This window comes from Pseudophryne corroboree, chromosome 1, assembly GCF_028390025.1.
Source record: "Pseudophryne corroboree isolate aPseCor3 chromosome 1, aPseCor3.hap2, whole genome shotgun sequence".
In the NCBI taxonomy this organism is placed as follows: domain Eukaryota; kingdom Metazoa; phylum Chordata; class Amphibia; order Anura; family Myobatrachidae; genus Pseudophryne; species Pseudophryne corroboree.
In genome coordinates this window covers 8397969-8419599 of record NC_086444.1, presented here as the reverse complement: position 1 = coordinate 8419599, position 21631 = coordinate 8397969, and the positions used below count along the sequence as shown (strand labels likewise).

Genomic DNA, 21631 nt, shown 5'->3' with positions numbered 1-21631 from the left:
TACTGTCCCAAGCTACACAGGCGAGGTGTCCTCCACAGCACACAATGGAAGAGCGGCCCTCCAGAACACTGGCACCGGGTCACCAGACACCCAGCTGGCACATGTCCTTATGACGACGTCACCTCCTATAATGACAGATACTGGCCCCAGAGCTCAATTATGTGCACAGGGATCAGCGGTCGCAGCGTCAGGAATAATCTGTGTATAGGACGTCGCGATGCTCACAGGGAAACGTCATTACAGAAAACATACATTTTATTCATACCTATACATTATAAAACAGAACCTGTCAATGGGTTATTGCATGGAGGGTCCCCCCTCCCCCATTTAATGTCCTTCATCTCCATCAAGTACCGCCATAGGCTGAACACATAATAAATACCCCCCTGAGCTCCTGTAATAATAATGTATATTCAGTGAGTGTCACACAGTGGTTCCGCCACCTCAGTACCCGACAGGAGGTTCCCTACACATGGGCAGAATGTATGGCTGCCTGTGATGAGCATAGAGGGTACTGAGGAAGCAGTCAGCAGGACGGGCGCCATGAGCACTGTGACCCCGCTATATGTAGGAGGACTCATCTCTTTGCTCATGTGCTGGCACACAAGCATGGGTTTCTGCAGCGCTCTTTCTGCTGCCAGAGCTCGGATAACTCCAAGGGCGAGTACTGGGGCGAGGACAGCATGCCGCCCTCACACGTCTTCTCGCACAACCACCTGTCATCCTGGTAGCGGCGAGGGCCAATGGCGGACATCCAGATGCCCATACTGACATCCTCCCCCTGGTAGGTCTTCAGGCTGTCGGCGTTGGCGGCCAGCCACTGGGCAATGTCCTGAGATATAACGTAGCCGGAGCCACAGGCGAAGGCAGGGTACGCGGGGCTCAGGTAGTCCAGCTCCTGCCACTTCCCCGTCCTGTCTACGGCCCAGTTCAGCCGGAAGTTGCCCCACCAAGCCTTGGGCCCCTCCAGCCTCTTCTCCTGGAGGGCCAGCAGGACGTTGTCCATATCCACGTAGCAGTCGTCGTCCGTCTTGAGCAAGAAGTCAAAGTCCACGGAGCCCAGCAGCCAGCGGTAGAAGAGCAGCAGCTTCCGGGGGACGTTGCGGTAAGTGTCCTCCACGTCCACAAAGACAATGTCGCCGTGGGCGTGGCTCTCCTCCCGCAGGGCGGCCTCCTCCGCCTCCAGGGTTGCCAGATGCTGGGCCTGGCGCTGTGGGCGGGACTGGAGGTGGTGGAGCAGGTTCTCCCCATCATGGATGGTGTAGGTGAAGCCGCCGGCCACGCCCTCTGCGCCCTGGGCAAAGTCATAGGGCAGCAGCCCCTCCTCGGCAGCGCACAAGCGCAGCACCCCGCCGCCGTCGTTCAGGGTGACTCTGTGCACGCCCCACATGGGCAGCCCCTCCCCGTCCTGGCTCTCCCAGCGCACCGTGCCGTGGAATCCCTCAGGCAGGATGAACTGTTCCACCGGCTTGTAGCAGATGGCGGGCGTGCGGCGGGGTGAGCCCGGGGCGAGGTGCGGTGCGCCGGGGCTGAGCGGGGTGAGGCGGGCTCCGCACAGCGGCTCCTCATGCTCAGCCTGGAAGAGGCGGACGCTGATGTTGCGGGTGTGGCCCGGGCACCACGCCCCCAGCCGGGTGATGACGATGGGGTGCAGCACCCGGAAGGTGACGCTGAGCTGCCGGTGCGCGGAGCGGGCGGGCGCGGAGCCGGTCAGGGCCTCGATCTCCCGGTGCAGGGCGGGGGCGCTGATGTTCAGCAGCCGGCAGGAGTACGGGTCCTCCCGGTCCTCGGGCGGCAGGGCGCAGGCCTCTGAGCCGACGATGAAGTGGAGCGGCGCCCGCTGGGGGGCGGAGCCCCAGGTGGCCCGGATGGCGTCCCGCAGCGGGCGGTGGTGCCGGGCGGAGAGGACACCGATCACCAGCGGGTAACGCGCGGGGCGGAGCCAGAGACGCAGCAGCAGCCCGAGGGCGCAGGGGCACAGGAGCAGCAGCAGCGGGCGCCGCATCCCCGGGACTTCCGCTCACATCCTGCCCGGTAACATCCGGTCATGTATATCTAGTGCATCGCTACATCCGGTCACATGTCAGCACGCTTCGCAATAACATCCGCTCATCTGTCCACGCTAATTTCCGGTCACGTGTCCCGTACCTGGTCCTGTACTGTAGCTTCTAGCTACACTTCCTGTAGGGTAAGGGCGGAAGTGCTCTCCTGCCCTCTCGTTTTGTCACGTCCAGGTCCTGAGCATGAAGGTAACATAGACACAACCATGTTCCCTTCGTGATAAGGACCTGGAGGTGATATCACGAGAGGGCAGATGAGAACTTCCGCCCTTACAGCAACTAAATCTCCCATGTACTATATTATATACTGCACCAGTCCCGTGTATTATATACTGCACCAGTCCCGTGTATTATATACTGCACCAGTCCCGTGTATTATATACTGAACCTGCCCCGTGTACTATAATACACGGGACTGGTGCAGTATGTGAAAGGATTTGACCTTATTTTCTTTAACCCTCGATGTGATGGCCTCACAGACGTCTGGAGTGTAAACCCTTACGCTATCAGTTACATGCACAAACACAAGCAGTAAAAGTTCACACTGTTTTATTGAATGTTTAACATTGGTATAAAAAGAGAACACATAAGGGTGTAACTGATAAGTGTAACAGGGCTCATTGGCTTAGGGGTGGTGCCCTAGTGGGGTACGTAGGGGTGGTTAATACTTGACATAACATAATTGGATATAGCAGTTGCTAGGCAGATGTTATATACGTTGCATCAGACGGAACTTAACAAAGGATCTTTTAGTAACACACAGAAGTAGAAAAAGCAGGTTTCATCTAGTATAGAGCTGACCTTGGATGCCAGACCCACACAAGCCTGGTATCTGTATGAGAGACAAAGGCATCTAACACAGGGCAGCATGCATCCAATGCAAACACATAAGAGTTCATAAAGCATGTTTTAACCCTTCACTAGGGAAATAGAAATATTCACTTTTACACTGTAACTATTATAAGGAAATTGATCATATAAAAAGTAATATCTACAAAGCACAGAGGAGCTAACCCTTCAATCCCCTCTTAGAATCATGATTAATATATGACATGATTCTTGAGTGAGGCTCCTTTCTTGTTCCTCCAGTTCTTGAGCTATTGGACATAATCGTCGGGTCCCTTACTATCAGAGGAGGTGACAGGACTGGTGGTTATATCATAGTACATCAGGGCCTTATCAATGCCTTTGGAGGTAAGTTTCTTTCCACAGGGAATTATACAATAAACTATAATGCCTACAAGAATTAAAGTTACAAGTATGAATATGCTTATTTGCACAATACCCTGGTGGGAAGGTTTTTAAATTTCTCCCTGTGGTGGTGTTAGATGTATAACAAGTGTAGTTTCCAGGATATATAGTTATGGTGCTTCCTGGGTTGGGATTTTTTGACAATATGGGATATTCCCTTTTCCACATTTCGCACTGACTGTCATTTGTTTTGGTGTCATTAAAAAGGCTGAAAAAAAAAACAATTTTCTTGTTCTAGGGGTATATTAAGGGGCACTGTACCTAGGTGGGGCCTAGATTTGCCACAGACATAACAGTTGCTTTTATTGTGTTTGTTAGCACTATACTTCATCCATTCCAACCAAAATTAATGTCAGAGAAACCAGTTTCAATAGCTAGGGTGTCTTCAAAGGTAGGGTTAGTAATAGCCACCATATCTTTAAAAGTGGCAATATGGGGCTTTAAAGGTTTGTTTTGGGGAGCAATTTTAGGCTGGTATTTTGGGTTTTTGTACATGTCCCACAAATAAAACATTTGTCTTGCACTATAGTATCCTGCTTGCCACCATATACCAAGTACATAAGTCTCATTGTCGCTTCTGCTAGGGTTCACTATGTTTAGTCTAAACCTGTATGAATTTGGGCCTTCATCCATCTTATGAATGGATAGTCTAGAAAGTAGGGGTACTCCATATTTGCTCCATCTATTCTTTGCAAACGATGGGCCATATTTCCAATCTACTCCTGTATTCCACCCCACAGCTTCCCAGGAATTACAATTAGATCCATAATATCTATTGTCATAGTACCATTCGTCAGTAACACAAATATATACTGTCTCAGACATTCCTGATTTCCTCCTTTGTTGTATATAATGTTTGTCATCAGCAATTTTGGGGAACATAAAATAGTCAAGGATATATGTGGCTACGTGTGTATTGGAGGAATTGTACCACAAGGTGGGGACCCCATCTGTTTGTGTGATGTCGACTTCACATATTGTGAGGTGAATGAGGGCCAGTAGGGCTATCGAGATAGTCCCCAGGATAAAGATAGGGGGCAGGTTCTTCATCGTTTTCTGTTCTTCTGTCTTCGCTAGGTGGGAGGTCAGGGCTGTCTGCCCCGGTTCGTACCTCACTGGAATCACTTGCTTCCCTCTCTAGGTCTGGTCTAGGAACCTTTTTTACTCGGGATGCATGGATCCAGGTAGGACTTTCCTCTGTCAGGACTGCTGTTCGGGTAACTGCTACGACCTCTGTCTCTGGACCATAGGTGAAGTCTCCTGGGCTCTTGTTCCTGGGGAGCACCTTCACCACGACTCTGTCTCCGACTTTAAAGGGGTGTGTAGGTTCCTGTGGATTCAAAGGGTTTTTACAAACAACCTCATGTTCAATTTCATTCAGTTTTATTATCAGGGACCTGACATACTCTTCTCTGATGAGTTCTAGATCTCCTTCCTGTATTACTAGTGGTTTCTTAGCCCAGGGTGTAGGAAAAGGGTCTACCCATTAGTATTTCAAAGAGTGAGTAACCTAGAGTTTTCTGTGGGGTATTCAAGATGCTGGTGTTTAGCTTTATTAGGGTTGTTCCTGAGGCAAGTGATGCATCTGCTAACATACTGGTCCACAAGTGATTTGGCATTAGTAACATAAAAATCATTGGTTAGTAGGAGGAGTGTTGTGGCTTCACCACGGTGACCAACACCACGGCACTGGGCAACGAGCAAAGGGGCACTGGACTGGGGTATACAGGGTTTCCCCTCTTTGCAGATTAATCCTGATTTAGGATTTTTTCTGCAGAATTGGGTAAGTCCAGTCGGAGAGATCAGTATTAGTCGCAGCAGCTTGAAGTTGAGTGAGCAGATGGACGTTGTAAAGGGAGGGACATGCTCTAGTGAGTGCAATGAGTTCTGCAGCTTGCGCGGACTGATAAGGTATTGGTAGGGTTTCCAACACAGTATCAGGGAGGGTGACAATGGCATAGCCAGCCTGGTATGCACTGTCATAGAGCCTACTACAGGAGCCGTCAACAAAAACTATGTCTGCGCCTGGTATGGGAACGGGAGACATGTCAAGTCTGGGAGAAGTTTCAGCTTCAATAGAAGCAGCACAGTCATGTAGGTCGGGTGGTTCATCCTCGGGACCTTTCAAGCCTAAAAGGGTATTGAGAATGGGTGCAGGGCCAGAAGAACTAGCAGTGTACTTGATGGTAAGGGTAGGGTTACTCAAAAGGAGTACTTCATATCCACTAAGGCGTTGTGCTGACATGTGCTGTGTGTAAGCCTTTAAGTATTGCCAGGACATCATGTGTGGTGTGGAGTACTGTGATGTGGCCTAAAGTGAGGGTAGTGGCCATTTCTGCAACCATTGCACAGGCTGCCAAAGCCCTGAGGCAGGCAGGCACACCTTGCACAGACACTGGCATGACTTTGGGAAAAAAATGCCACGGGGCGCAACTTCCCTCCATGAAACTGTGTGAGCACCCCCGCCATGGTTTTACAATTGTCCCTTGCATATAGATGGAAAGGTAGTACATAATTGGGGAGGCCAAGTGCCGGACTTTTCATCAACATACATTTTAAACTTTCATATGCAGTTAACATTTCTTGTGACCATTGTACAGTTTTAGGTTTGTCCTTCAGTGTGGCTTGTCTCAAAATGTTATCACAATAAGAGCAATCAGATATCCACTGTCTGCAGTAATTTACCATACCCAGGAAGGACAGTAGTTCCTTCTGGGTAGTTGGGATGACCAAGCCCAATACAGACTGTATGCGTTGTGGACTGACTTTCCTCTCTCCCTGAGTGAGCACAAAACCTAAGTAATCAACATGCTTTTTACACCATTGCATTTCTATTTTGGACACCTTGTGTCCACATTCACAAAGCCAGTTTAGTAATGAAACACCATCCTCTCGGCAGGCCTCCTCAGTTTGACTACAGAGCAGCAGATCATCTGCATACTGTAGCAGGACTGAACCATGGTGAGGTTGCCAGGGCCCCAATGTGGCCTGGAGACAACAGGTGCGTCAATAATCTGCACCAGGTAAGTTGTTTACCCTCAAAAGAAAAGGCAAAAGTAATTGTGTCTGTGAATCTACAGGTATGCTGAAAAAAAAAAAAAAAAAAAAAGGCATTCTTCAAATCAATTACAGAGAACGCAGCATCTGCAGGGATTGCAGAAATGAGTGAGTTTACATCTGGAACAATTGGTGCAATTGGGACAATTGGCTGATTGATCGCTCTGAGATTCTGTACAAATCTTATACTACCATCAGCTTTGGCAACAGGGTTCACAGGAGTACAGTATGGTGATACAATATGTCTGAGAATACCCTGTTGTAAGAATTGCTGTATCACGGGGCGGGGACCTTCTATCTTTTCTGGTGAGAGGGGATACTACATAAGTCAGAACACAAAACACTGGTTGTTGCACCGCTGTCCACCAAAAGGGAATTCTACTTCCATTTATAATAAGTGGCAGCAGAGGTGAATCTTTACTATGACGGGAGAGTTGAATAAAGGCTGGGATACCCTCCTCCGGGCCCCGTCAGTGCGCGGGGTCTTTGGAATGTTCCCTGACTGCGGGGTTGGTTCTGTCTGTCAAAGCGTCTGGAGTTCTGATAGTTATGAGTGACTTTCTGAGTTAAGCAAAGGTAAGCCAGCATCATCTGTCCAGCAGTCCTTTGCAAGCTTGGCGCAAATAAGATATACAGCCATCGAGGGTAATAGTGGGCTTGGGACAGTGTTTTACTATTATCTAAACTCTGGGTTACTGATGCGTTAGGGACAGAGCTAGTGGAAGTTGGAGGCGATCCCATTTAGTGTGAAAGGGTTACTGCTGCCAAGAGATTTGTGTCTCTGAGCGCAGGATACATTGGAATGCAAAGGGGGGAGGCGAGAGGGATTTTCAAAGATTTACAGTTCTCTGCAGCTTCGCTTCTGTGCTAAACTGACATTTTTTCTTAAATCTCCATATAGAAAAGGTAATTACTGCCTTCCCGTAGGAATGGGTCCTGTCCTGCTTTCTCTGTCCATCCCGCTAAATTATCCACCCATGGGTTAACTAAATAATACTCTGAGGTAGAGTTACGGGCAACATACATCTTGCATGTCTCACCAGGGAGGGGCGGGGGATATGCAGTTTTTTACTCTGACTAGAGCCCATTGTCAGACAGTAATATAAATCAACAGTACAACTTTTAAAAGAAAATTATCTAAAATATACAACACTCTACTTATACATGCATCAGCTTAACCAGTTAATTAGTCATTGACAATATCACAATATTATCTGTATAATGAGAACATGAAATCTTTTGACGGGTACGCTTACCTTCGTACAAGATGTCAGAAAAATACAGCGTTTTTAGACAGGAAGCAAGAAAAGTGTTTGAGCATAGATATCTGGCAGACGAAAACTTACCAGCCGTCTGAACCAAATATAAGAACTTATCTCACTACAAACATACAAAAATATATAGGCGATCAAATCGGGGTATTCTCTACGTTACGTATAGACCCCAGGTCTATATTTTTAAGTATCCCAGATACTAACGTCTTTGGAGAAGTGCGCTTGGACCCCTGGTCCCTTCTCAGACGAATCTTTAAGTCCCAGACATTAAAGATTCTATGGTATCCCTGATACCTGTTTTATGGTTTTACATAAAACTTCGTAATATTAAGTCCCGGACTTAAATATTACCTTGTCACGTGTTCCCGGAACACTGACACGGATTCAGCTTCAGTGTATGACCGCAATCCTGTATGACAAAGACAGACAATAAATTCTCTATTTTTACCATTCAGGGACGATCACTGAATCCCGGACATAACCCCCAGCTGAAAGGATTTGACCTTATTTTCTTTAACCCTCGATGTGATGGCCTCACAGACGTCTGGAGTGTAAACCCTTACGCTATCAGTTACATGCACAAACACAAGCAGTAAAAGTTCACACTGTTTTATTGAATGTTTAACATTGGTATAAAAAGAGAACACATAAGGGTGTAACTGATAAGTGTAACAGGGCTCATTGGCTTAGGGGTGGTGCCCTAGTGGGGTACGTAGGGGTGGTTAATACTTGACATAACATAATTGGATATAGCAGTTGCTAGGCAGATGTTATATACGTTGCATCAGACGGAACTTAACAAAGGATCTTTTAGTAACACACAGAAGTAGAAAAAGCAGGTTTCATCTAGTATAGAGCTGACCTTGGATGCCAGACCCACACAAGCCTGGTATCTGTATGAGAGACAAAGGCATCTAACACAGGGCAGCATGCATCCAATGCAAACACATAAGAGTTCATAAAGCATGTTTTAACCCTTCACTAGGGAAATAGAAATATTCACTTTTACACTGTAACTATTATAAGGAAATTGATCATATAAAAAGTAATATCTACAAAGCACAGAGGAGCTAACCCTTCAGTATGTAATATATGTCGACCATGTCAATGTCGACCAATAGTGGTCGACCTAATGACTGTCGATCATTCATACCGGAACCACTTGTCACATAGGTAGCCGGGCAGCGCTGCAGCTTCTGGTCCCTCCCAGCTTGTCCGCAGGGTCTGAAGAACACACAGCCACATGTAAAATGGCTAGCTGGTGGAAGCTGCTGCTGCTCCAGGCCAAACATAAATGCAGTATAACACACATGCATAAAAGGGACTCTACTTGGCGTAATGTGTATTGTGTAAAGGGGGGTTCTACCTGGAATAATGCCGTTAAAGGGGCTCTACCTGGTGTGTGTGTGTGTGTGTGTGTGTGTGTGTGTGTGTGTGTATAAGCTGACACTGTCCCGTGTCACTGGCGTATCCATAATGGGTGCAGTATGTGCGCTGCACACGGGCCCCTGAGTCAAAAGGGGGCACTCGCTGCACCCACTGTTTGAATACTTACCCCTCCGGAGTCCCACGCCGAAGTCAGCAGCGCTACAGAATCACTGCGAAAATGGTGCAGCGGCCATTTTCCTGGTGATCTGCGCATGCGCAGTCGAGTCTGAGCCCTCTAGTGCTCAGACTCTTCAACGCTGCCGGCAGAGATGAGGGGGCCCGAACGGAGTAGCACACAGGCCTCCTCCTCTTTTAAAGCGTCCCTGCCCTGTGTGTGTATATTTAGGCTGGCACAGCCCCCATAGGTGGAGCTAGACATGCCCTTAAGGCGGAACATGACATGCCCCCTCAGCAGTGTGCCGCAAGAACTCCCATACCGTATAGAATCTCCCTGAAACTGGTTTCCAAAAGTAGGCAAGTATGACCTAAAGATGCATCACACCGTATTACAGCATCTAGAGAGGCTGAAAGTGAGCGTCCCAGCCATGCACACTCAGACTGGAGGCAGCGGCTGTACATGAATATGCTAGTGCCTGCAGGAGGCGTGTCTTACGTAGACCGTCGGGCTTACGAACATCTGTGAATGAGGCCCTGGACTTACAACTATGCCTCATCCATACCATCCAACAATTTACACATAAAAATCGGTTCAAATTCGAAAAGGGGGCGTGGTCACGGGTAAAGTGTTGTGGTCACGCCCCTTTTCCTATACTTTCAATAGACATTTGGAGAGCCAAAAATCGGTACAGACCATAAAAAAAAGGTCCTGTACCTGCCAAAAAGGTCCAGCTGGAGGGTATGCTTATCTGCACTGATGTCAGGAGACAGCGTTGTCCACACTGTGGCGATTACTGAAGAACTGAGTTTAGCGTGTCACAGTATAACATTTCCAGTGCCGCGCAATGCACACGGGAACAATCGCTATGAATGCTGCTAAATATATCAATACAGAAATAAATGATCTCAGCACTGTATACGGGGGGCGGAGCCATAATGACATGATTGTGATGCCACACCCCACCTTCCTACCGGCAATGCCCCCTATGCGCCTACTACACTGCCCCATGACGGATGAGGGTGCAGAAAAGTAGGCAAGTACCACGTAATCCCTCTGAATATTGCAGTAGCCACAGTCCTTAGACTCCATGTAATATGCAATGTGTAGGAATCCTGAGATATGGGGGGCAGTATGGTCATACGTGATGTAAATGTGATGCTGGTGATGTGCTTGCACTGTGCATCACATGTCACACCTCACAGCCTCGTAGAGGAGTGCAGGGAAGTGCATGATATAAGCCATATGTGCAGGTTTTATGTGCACTCTGCATCACGCGTTTCACTTCACAGCGCCTAACATGAGTGCAGGAAAATACATGATATAAGCCTGCTGTATGTACAGGATTTATGTGCACTCTGCATCCCGCGTTTCACCTCACAGCTCCATAGGGGAGCACAGGAAAATACATGATATAAACCTGCTGTATGTATGGGATTTATGTGCACTCTGCATCTCGCGTTTCACCTCACAGCTCCATAGCGGAGTGCAGGAAAATACATGATAGATAAATCCTGTACATACAGTTGGCTTATATCATGTATTTTTCTGCACTCCCCTATGGAGCTGTGAGGTGAAGCGCGGGATGTGCAGTGCACATAAATCCCATACATACAGTAGGCTTATATCATGTATTTTTCTGCACTCCCCTATGGAGCTGCGAGGTGAAACGCGGGATGTGCAGTGCACATAAATCCCACAATACAGTCATCTTATCATGTATTTTCCTGCAAACTCCTAAGAAGCTGTGAGGTGAAACGCGGGATGTATTGTGCACATAAATCCTGTAGGCTCCCACACAACCATATAAAACTGGGTAAAAACAGACAGACATAGAGGTAGGAAGGCCCTGCTCGCAAGCTTACAATCTATAGGGAAATAGGCATAGATACACAAGGATAGATGCTACCTATTGCATAATGGTCCACCAGATTGCTAGGTTCTTAATGGGTTGTATGATGATACCCCACAAAGTTATCCAAGTGTCAGGAGGGTGTGAGACTAAAGACAGACAAGATATGTGATGTTATGAATACTCTACAGAGGATGTAATTAGATAGGGAAGCACTGGAGGTTATGTTGGTGGGTCTGGAATTTGATAAGCTTGTCTGAAGAGGTGAGTTTTCAGGGAACATTTAAAGGTTTGGAGACTAGAGGCGAGTCTTACTGTGCGTGGGAGGGCATTCCACAGAGTGGGTGAAGCCCGGGTAAAGTCCTGTAATTTTGAGTGTGAACAAGTAATGCGTGTGGATGAGAGACGTAGATCTTGTGCAGAGCGGAGAGGTCGGGTAGGGAGATATTTTGAGATGAGTGAAGAGATGTATGTTGGTGCAGTTTGGTTAATAGCCTTGTGTGTGAGTAAAAGTATTTTATATTTAATACAGTAGAATACCGGTAACCAATGGAGGGACTGACAGAGCAGATCTGCAGACGATGAACGTCTGACAAGGAAGATTAGCCTTGCAGCTGCAGTCAGAATGGATTGTAGTGGTGAGAGCCAATGTTTGGGAAGACCGGTCAGGAGACTATTACAATAATCAATGCGGGAGATAATGAGAGCATGGATTAGAGTTTTTGCTGTGTCTTGTGTAAGATAAGGGCGTATTTTGGATATGTTTCTTAGATGTATGTAACATGATCTTGAGACAGATTGAATGTGGGTAACAAAGGACAGATCAGAGTCAGGGATGACACCTAGGCAGCGAGCTTGTGGGATAGGGTGATTGCAGAGTTCTCAACAGTGATAGAGATATCAGGTTGGAAACTACTATTGGCCGGTGGAAATATAATTAATTCTGTTTTGGAAATATTAAGTTTGAGGTGGCGAGATGTCATCCAAGATGAAATGGCAGAAAGGCATTCAGTGACACGGCCCAATACAGATGGTGACAAATCAGGGGAGGATAGGTAGATTTGAGTATCATCTGCGTACAGATGGTACTGAAATCCGAAAGAGTTGATTAGTTTGCCACGAGATGAGGTATAGATAGAGAAAAGCAGAGGACCTAGGACTGAGCCTTGCGGTACTCCAACTGAGAGAGGTAGCGAAGGAGAGGTGGAATCAGAGAAACGAACACTGAAGGAGCGATTAGATAGGTAGGATGAGAACCAAGAAAGGGCTGTGTCCTGAGTACCTAGGGATTGTAGTGTTTGTATGAGAAGAGAGTGGTCAACAGTGTCAAAAGCAGCAGAGAGATCAAGGAGAATAAGTAGAGAGTAATGTCCTTTAGATTTAGCAGTGACCAAATCATTCACTACCTTAGTCAGTGCTGTCTCTGTGGAGTGTAGGGCACGAAATCCTGACTGAAGTGGGTCCAGTAGGCTGTGTGAGTTAAGAAAGTGTGTCAGGCGAGTGTAGGCAAGTCTCTCCAGTAGCTTGGAGGGGCATGGGAGCTGAGAGATGGGACGGTAGTTAGAGAGAGAGTTCGGGTCAGAGTTTTGTTTTTTCAGAATGGGAGTAATCACTGCATGCTTGTATAGAGAAGGAAAGATACCAGTAGACAGGGAGAGATTACAGATTTTCGTTAAGGTTGGGATGAGCACAGTAGACAGAGCTTTACTAATTTGTGAGGGTATAGAGTCAAGGGGAGAGGTATTAGAGTAGGAAGATGAAAAGAGTGCAGATGACACAAAGGTATGCAACAGGGTAGACACACCAGGTGGGGTAAAACAAATGATTGAGGATCTAGGTAGACTAGAGGAATGTTCAAGAGTCTGGCAATTACAGTTTAAATGCAAAAAATGCAAAATCATGCACTTGGGTCTCAAAAATCCTAAAGCTAAATACAGTATTAATGGCACTATACTGAAAACTACTGAGGAGGAAAGGGATCTAGGAGTCACTATTTCAGGTGACATAAAGGATAAATATAGTATTAATGGCACTATACTGGAGACTACTGAGGAGGAAAGGGATCTAGGAGTCACAATTTCAGGTGACTTAAAGGCAGGTAAGCAATGTAACAAGGCAATGAGGAAGGCTAGTCAGATGCTTGGCTGCATTGGGAGAGGAATCAGCAGCAGAAAGAAAGAAGTAATAATGCGACTGTATAGGTCATTGGTACGGCCTCATCTAGAATACTGTATTCAGTTCTGGAGGCCATATCTTCAAAAGGATATTAATACATTAGAAACTGTACAAAGGAGGGCAACTAAAATGGTGCATGGCCTACATCACACAACATACCCAGAAATACTAAAACATCTCAATATGTATAGTTTGGAGCAGAGAAGGGAAATGGGGGACATGATAGAAACTTTCAAATATATCAAGGGTTTTAACAAAGTCCAGGAGGGAAACATTCTCCAAATGAAGAGAAGCAATAGGACACGAGGACGTGCACTGAGACTGGAGGCGGGGGAGGTTCAGGCGAAATTTGCGGAAAAATTATTTCACAGAAAGGGTAGTGGACAAGTGGAATAGCCTCCCATCAGAGGTGGTAGAGGCTAAGACAGTAGAGCAATTTAAACATGCATGGGATAGACATAAGGATATCCTTACAAAGAAATAAGGATCAAATAAGGTTAGAAATAAAAATAATATAAAAAAAAAGGGGCAGACTAGATGGGCCAAGTGGTTCTTATCTGCCGACAAATTCTATGTTTCTAGATACTTTATCTTCATTTGTAGGATCAAAGGAAGAGAAGGTGTTAGAGGGTTCAGGCAGGGAATTGAGCAGGTCACTTGCTGTGGAAGAGCATACCATTTCATTTCGGATCTTGTCCTTGAAATAGGAAGCAAGATCTTGCGCACTGACAGTGGCTGGTGGGTTAGGTGAGGGAGGGACAAGAAGTGATTTAAATGTATTAAAAAGTCGCTTGGGGTTAGAGGCTTGAGCAGAGATGAGAGATTGAAAATATGTTTGTTTGGCAGTGTCCAGAGCATTACGATAAGAGTGGTAGGTGGTCTTATATGTGAGAAAGTCACTTGAACTACGAGATTTACGCCACTGGCGTTCAACTTTACGTGAGAGTTTTTGTAAGTGTCTAGTGTATTTAGAGTGCCACGGTTGACATCTAAGTCTACGTGGAGTGTTATGGGTAGCTGGAGCCACTTCATCAAGTGCTGTTTCTAGAGTTTGGTTAAGGTGTGACACAGCAGTCTCTGGAGAGGTGAATGTAGAAATTGGTGAGAGCAGTGGTTGCAGAAAGGTAGATAGTTGTTGAAAATTAATAGCGTTAATATTTCTGCGGGTAAGAGGTGTCCTTGTAGACTTTAGGGACATGGAGTTTGAAGTAATGGAGGAGAGCATGCATGTGATAAGGTTGTGATCTGAGAGAGGGAAAGGAGTGTCAGTGAGTTCAGAAACAGAGCATAGTCTGGTGAACACAAGATCAAGGCAGTGGCCCTCTTGATGAGTCGGGGAGTCAGTCCATTGGGAGAGGCCAAGAGAGGAGGTTAGAGAGAGTAGTTTAGAGGCATGGGGAGATTGTGGACTGTCAATAGAGAGATTGAAATCGCCCACAATGATGGTGGAGATGTCAGAGGATAGAAAATGAGGGAGCCAAGCAGAAAAATCTTCCAGAAACTTTTTGGGTTGCCCAGGTGGGCGATAGATAGCTGCAACACGCAGAGAGAAAGGGGTGAAAATCCTAATAGAGTGTACTTCAAAGGATGTAAATGTGATGGAGGGAACAGCTGGTAAAACGATGTGCGTGTAAGATTTGGACAGTAATATTCCAACACCACCTCCTTTAATGTAAGTATATAAATAAGATTTTACTCACCGGTAAATCTATTTCTCGTAGTCCGTAGTGGATGCTGGGAACTCCGTAAGGACCATGGGGAATAGCGGCTCCGCAGGAGACTGGGCACAACTAAAGAAAGCTTTAGGACTATCTGGTGTGCACTGGCCCCTCCCTCTATGACCCTCCTCCAGACCTCAGTTAGGATACTGTGCCCGGAAGAGCTGACACAATAAGGAAAGGATTTGGAATCCCGGGTAAGACTCATACCAGCCACACCAATCACACCGTATAACTCGTGATATTATACCCAGTTAACAGTATGAAATATAACTGAGCCTCACTACAGATGGCTCATAACAATAACCCTTTAGTTAGGCAATAACTATATACAAGTACTGCAGACAATCCGCACTTGGGATGGGCGCCCAGCATCCACTACGGACTACGAGAAATAGATTTACTGGTGAGTAAAATCTTATTTTCTCTGACGCTTCTAGTGGATGCTGGGAACTCCGTAAGGACCATGGGGATTATACCAAAGCTCCAAAACGGGCGGGAGAGTGCGGATGACTCTGCAGCACCGAATGAGCAAACTCAAGGTCCTCCTCAGCCAGGGTTTCAAACTTGTAGACTCTTGCAAAAGTGTTTGAACCCGACCAAGTAACAGCTCGGCAAAGTTGTAAAGCCGAGACCCCTCGGCCAGCCGCCCAAGAAGAGCCCACTTTTCTCGTGGAATGGGCTTTTACATATTTAGGGTGCGGCAGTCCAGCCACAGAATGTGCAAGTTGAATCGTGCTACAGATTCAGCGAGCAATAGTCTGCTTAGAAGCAGGAGCACCCAGCTTGTTGGGTGCATACAGGATAAATAGCGAGTCAGTTTTCCTGACTCCAGCCATCCTGGAACATATATTTTCAGGGCCCTGACTACGTCCAGTAACTTGGAGTCCTCCAAGTCCCAAGTAACCGCAGGCACCACAATAGGTTGGTTCACATGAAAAGCTGATACCACCTTAGGAAGGAATTGGTAACGAGTCCTCAATTCCGCCCTATCCATATGAAAAATCAGATAAGGGCTTTTGCATGACAAAGCCGCCAATTCTGATACACGCCTGGCCGACGCCAAGGCCAATAGCATGACCACTTTCCACGTGAGGTATTTTAGCTCCACGGATTTAAGTGGCTCAACCCAATGCGACTTCAGGAAATCCAACACCACGTTGAGATTCCACGGTGCCACTGGAGGCACAAACCGGGGCTGAATATGTAGCACTCCCTTAACAAAAATCTGAACTTCAGGCAGTGAAGCCAGTTCTTTTTGGAAGAAAATGTACAGAGCCGAAATCTGGACCTTAATGGAACCCAATTTTAGGCCCATAGTCACTCCTGACTGTAGGAAGTGCAGAAATGGACCCAGTTGAAATTCCTCCGTTGGGGCCTTCCTGGCCTCACACCAAGCAACATATTTTCGCCATATGCGGTGATAATGTTTTGCGATCACATCTTTCCTAGCCTTAATCAGCGTAGGAATGACTTCCTCCGGAATGCCTTTTTCCTTTAGGATCCGGTGTTCAAACGCCATGCCGTCAAACGCAGCCGTGGTAAGTCTTGGAACAGACAGTGCCCCTGCTGCAGCAGGTCCTGTCTGAGCGGCAGAGGCCATGGGTCCTCTCAGATAATTTCTTGAAGTTCTGGGTACCAAGCTCTTCTTGGCCAATCCGGAACCACGAGTATAGTTCTTACTCCTCTCCTTCTTATTATTCTCAGTACCTTGGGTATGAGAGGCAGAGGAGAGAACACATACACCGACTGGTACACCCACGGTGTTACCAGAGCGTCCACAGCTATCGCCTGAGGGTCCCTTGACCTGGCGCAATATCTTTTTAGCTTTTTGTTGAGGCGGGACGCCATCATGTCCACCTGTGGCCTTTCCCAATGGTGTACAATCATTTGGAAGACTTCTGGATGAGTCCCCACTCTCCCGGGTGGAGGTCGTGCCTGCTGAGAAAGTCTGCTTCCCAGTTGTCCACTCCGGGAATGAACACTGCTGACAGTGCTAACACATGATTTTCCGCCCAACGGAAAATCCTTGTGGCTTCTGCCATCACCATACTGCTTCTTGTGCCGCCCTGTTGTTTTACATGGGCGACCGCCATGATGATGTCTGACTGGATCAGTACCGGCTGGTGTTGAAGCAGGGGTCTATCCTGACTTAGGGCATTGTAAATGACCCTTAGTTCTAGAATATTTATGTGTAGGGAAGTCTCCTGACTCGACCATAGTCCTTAGAAGTTTCTTCCCTGTGTGACTGCCCCCCAGCCTCGAAGGCTGGCATCCGTGGTCACCAGGACCCAGTCCTGTATGCCGAATCTGCGGCCCTCTAGAAGATGAGCACTCTGCAGCCACCACAACAGCGACACCCTGGCCCTTGGAGACAGGCTTATCAGCCGATGCATCTGAAGATGCGACCCGGACCACTTGTCCAACAGATCCCACTGGAAGATCCTTGCATGGAACCTGCCGAATGGAATGTCTTCGTAAGAAGCTACCATCTTTCCCAGGACTCGCGTGCATTGATGCACCGACACCTGTATTTGTTTTAGGAGGTCTCTGACTAGAGATGACAACTCCTTGGCCTTCTCCTCCGGGAGAAACACTTTTTCCTGTTCTGTGTCCAGAACCATACCCAGGAACAGTAGACGCGTCGTAGCAACCAGCTGCAACTTTGGAATATTCAGAATCCAGCCGTGCTGTTGTAGCACTTCCCGAGATAGTGCTACTCCGACCAACAACTGCTCGCCTTTATAAGGAGATCATCCAAGTACGGGATAATTATAACTCACTTTTTCGAAGGAGTATCATCATTTCGGCCATTACCTTGGTAAATACCCTCGGTGCCAGGGACAGACCAACGGCAACGTCTGGAATTGGTAATGACAGTCCTGTACCACAATTTTGAGGTACTCCTGGTGAGGAGGGTAAATGGGGACATGCAGGTAAGCATCCTTGATATCCAGTGATACCATGTAATCCCCTTCGTCCAGGCTTGCAATAACCGCCCTGAGCGATTCCATTTTGAACTTGAACCTTCGTATATAAGTGTTCAAGGATTTCAATTTTAGAATGGGTCTCACCGAACCGTCTGGTTTTGGTACCACAAACATTGTGGAAACGTAACCCCGGCCATGTTGAAGGAGGGGTACCTTGATTATCACCTGCTGGAAGTACAGCTTGAGAATTGCCGCCAGTACCACCTCCCCTTTCTCCGAGGGCAGCAGGCAAGGCTGATTTGAGGTAACGGCGAGGGGGAGTCGCCTCGAACTCCAGCTTGTATCCCTGTGATACTACTTGCAGAACCCAGGGATCCACCTGTGAGCGAGCCCACTGGTCGCTGAAGTTCCCGAGACGTGCCCCCACCTCACCTGGCTCCACCTGTGGAGGAGCCCCAGCGTCATGCGGTGGACTCAGAGGAAGCGGGGGAAGATTTTTGATCCTGGGAACTGGCTGTCTGGTGCAGCTTTTTCCCTCTTCCCTTGTCTCTGTGCAGAAAGGAAGCGCCTTTGACCCGCTTGCTTTTCTGAAGCCGAAAGGACTGTACCTGATAATACGGTGCTTTCTTAGGCTGTGAGGAAACCTGAGGTAAAAAAATTTCTTCCCAGCTGTTGCTGTGGATACGAGGTCCCAGAGACCATCCCCAAACAATTCCTCACCCTTATAAGGCAGAATCTCCATGTGCCTTTTAAAGTCAGCATCACCTGTCCACTGCCGGGTCCCTACTACCCTCCTGGCAGAATGGACATTGCATTAATTCTGGATGCCTGTGCATCCCTCATATATAAGACGACGCCTTTAATATGCTCTATGGTTAGCAAAATAGTATCCCTGTCCTGACAGGGTAACAGACCACGCTGCAGCAGCACTATCCATGCTGAGGCAATTGCAGGTCTCAGTTAGTACCTGAGTGTGTATATACAGACTTCAGGATGGCCTCCTGCTTTTTATCAGCAGGCTCCTTCAAGGTGGCCGTATTATATACTGCACCAGTCCTGTGTACTGTATTATATACACCAGTCCCGTGTACTGTATTATATACTGCACCAGTCCCGTGTACTATATTGTATATTACACCAGTCCTGTGTGCTGTATTATATACTGCACCAGTCCTGTGTACTGTATTGTATATTACACCAGTCCCGTGTACTGTATTATATACTGCACCAGTCCCATGTACTATATATACTGCACCAGTCCCATGTATTGTATTGTATATTACACCAGTCCTGTGTACTGAATTATATACTGCACCAGTCATGTGTACTGTATTATATACTGCACCAGTCCTGTGTACTGTATTGTATATTACACCAGTCCCGTGTACTGTATTATATACTGCACCAGTCCCATGTACTATATATACTGTACCAGTCCCGTGTACTGTATTGTATATTACACCAGTACTGTGTACTGTATTATATACTGCACCAGTCCTGTGTACTGTATTATATACTGCACCAGTCCTGTGTACTGTATTATATACTGCACCAGTCCTGTGTACTGTATTATATACTGCACCAGTTATGTGTACTGTATTGTATATTACACCAGTCCCATGTACTATATATACTGTACCAGTCCCATGTACTATATATACTGTACCAGTCCCATGTACTGTATTGTATATTACACCAGTCTTGTGTACTGTATTATATACTGCACCAGTCCTGTGTACTGTATTGTATATTACACCAGTCCCATGTACTGTATTATATACTGCACCAGCCCCCTGTACTGTATTGTATATTACACCAGTCCCGTGTACTGTATTATGGCCCTCATTCCGAGTTGATCGGTCGCAAGGCGAATTTAGCAGAGTTACACACGCTTAGTCTACGCCTACTGGGAGTGTATCTTAGCATCTTAAAAGTGCGAACGAAGTTTACGCAATATTGCGAACAAAAAAAACTTAGCAGTTTTAGAGTAGCTCCAGACTTACTCTGCCTGTGCGATCAGTTCAGTGCTTGTCGTTCCTGGTTTGACGTCACAAACACTCCCAGCGTTCGCCCAGACACTCCCCCGTTTCTCCGGCCACTCCTGCATTTTTTCCGGAAACGGTAGCGTTTTCAGCCACACGCCCATAAAACGCCGTGTTTCCGCCCAGTAACACCCATTTCCTGTCAATCACACTACGTTCGCCGGTGCGAACAAAAAGCCGTGAGTAAAAATCCTTTCTGCATAGCAGAATTACTTAGCGCAGTCGCAGTGCGAACATTGCGCATGCGCTCTAAGCTGATTTTCACTGCGATGCGAAAAAAAAGAACGAGCGAACGACTCGGAATGAGGGCCTATATACTGCACCAGCCCCGTGTACTGTATTATATACTGCACCAGTCCCGTGTACTGTATTGTATATTACACCAGTCCCGTGTACTGTATTATATACTGCACCAGTCCCATATACTATATATACTTCATCAGTCCCATGTACTATATATACTGTACCAGTCCCATGTACTGCATTGTATATTACACCAGTCCTGTGTACTGTATTGTTTATTGCACCAGTCCTGTGTACTGTAATATATACACCAGTCCCGTGTACTGTATTATATACTGCACCAGTCCCGTGTGCTATATATACTGTACCAGTCCCGTGTACTGTATTGTATATTACACCAGTCCTGTGTACTGTATTATATACTGCACCAGTCCCGTGTACTGTATTGAATATTACACCAGTCCCGTGTACTGTATTATATACTGCACCAGTCCCATGTACTATATATACTGCACCAATCCTATGTACTATATATACTGCACCAGTCCCATGTATTGTATTGTATATTACACCAGTCCTGTGTACTGTATTATATACTGCACCAGTCCTGTGTACTATATTATATACTGCACCAGTCCTGTGTACTGTATTGTATATTACACCAGTCCCGTGTACTGTATTATATACTGCACCAGTCCCATGTACTATATATACTGCACCAGTCCCATTTACTATATATAAGGTACCAGTCCCATGTACTGTATTGTATATTATACCAGTCTTGTGTACTGTATTCTATATTATACCAGTCTTGTGTACTGTATTATATTCTGCACCAGTCCTGTGTACTGTATTGTATATTACATCAGTCCCATGTACTGTATTATATACTGCACCAGTCACATGTTCTATATATACTGCACCAGTCCCATGTACTATATATACTGTACCAGTCCCGTGTACTGTATTAAATACTGCACCAGTCCTGTGTACTGTATTGTATATTACACCAGCCCCGTGTACTGTATTATATACTGCACCAGTCCCATGTACTATATATACTGCACCAGTCCCATGTACTATATATACTGTACCAGTCCCATGTACTGTATTGTATATTACACCAGTCCTGTGTACTGTATTATATACTGCACCAGTCCTGTGTACTGTATTGTTTATTGCACCAGTCCTGTGTACTGTATTATATACTACACCAGTCCTGTGTACTGTATTATATACTGCACCAGTCCTGTGTACTGTATTGTTTATAGCACCAGTCCTGTGTACTGTGGCCCTCATTCCGAGTTGATCGGTCGCAATGCGAATTTAGCAGAGTTACACACGCTTAGTCTACGCCTACTGGGAGTGTATCTTAGCATCTTAAAAGTGCGAACGAAGTATACGCAATATTGCGAACAAAAAAAACTTAGCAGTTTTAGAGTAGCTCCAGACTTACTCTGCCTGTGCGATCAGTTCAGTGCTTGTC

General features: G+C 46.5%; 1 protein-coding gene and 1 long non-coding RNA gene across 2 annotated transcripts; both read right to left on the bottom strand.

Moving 5' to 3' along the window:
• Positions 1-237: 237 nt before the first annotated feature.
• On the bottom strand, positions 238-2088 carry B3GALNT2 (beta-1,3-N-acetylgalactosaminyltransferase 2). The gene has a single exon (XM_063957487.1). The coding sequence runs from the start codon at positions 2003-2005 to the stop codon at positions 590-592; it is 1416 nt and encodes a 471-aa protein (XP_063813557.1). The 5' UTR covers positions 2006-2088; the 3' UTR covers positions 238-589.
• A 504-nt stretch (positions 2089-2592) lies between these two features.
• On the bottom strand, positions 2593-8712 carry LOC135053533 (uncharacterized). Its single transcript, XR_010242875.1, has 2 exons — positions 7847-8712; positions 2593-4641 (listed from the first exon to the last, which is right to left on the bottom strand). It is a non-coding gene; the product is annotated as an uncharacterized LOC135053533 (long non-coding RNA).
• Between the last annotated feature and the right edge of the window lie 12919 nt (positions 8713-21631).

What these genes read in the sequence shown, in the direction of transcription:
- B3GALNT2 (XM_063957487.1), bottom strand. Translation starts at nt 2,005, where the DNA reads ATGCGGCGCCCGCTGCTGCTGCTCCTGTGCCCCTGCGCCCTCGGGCTG.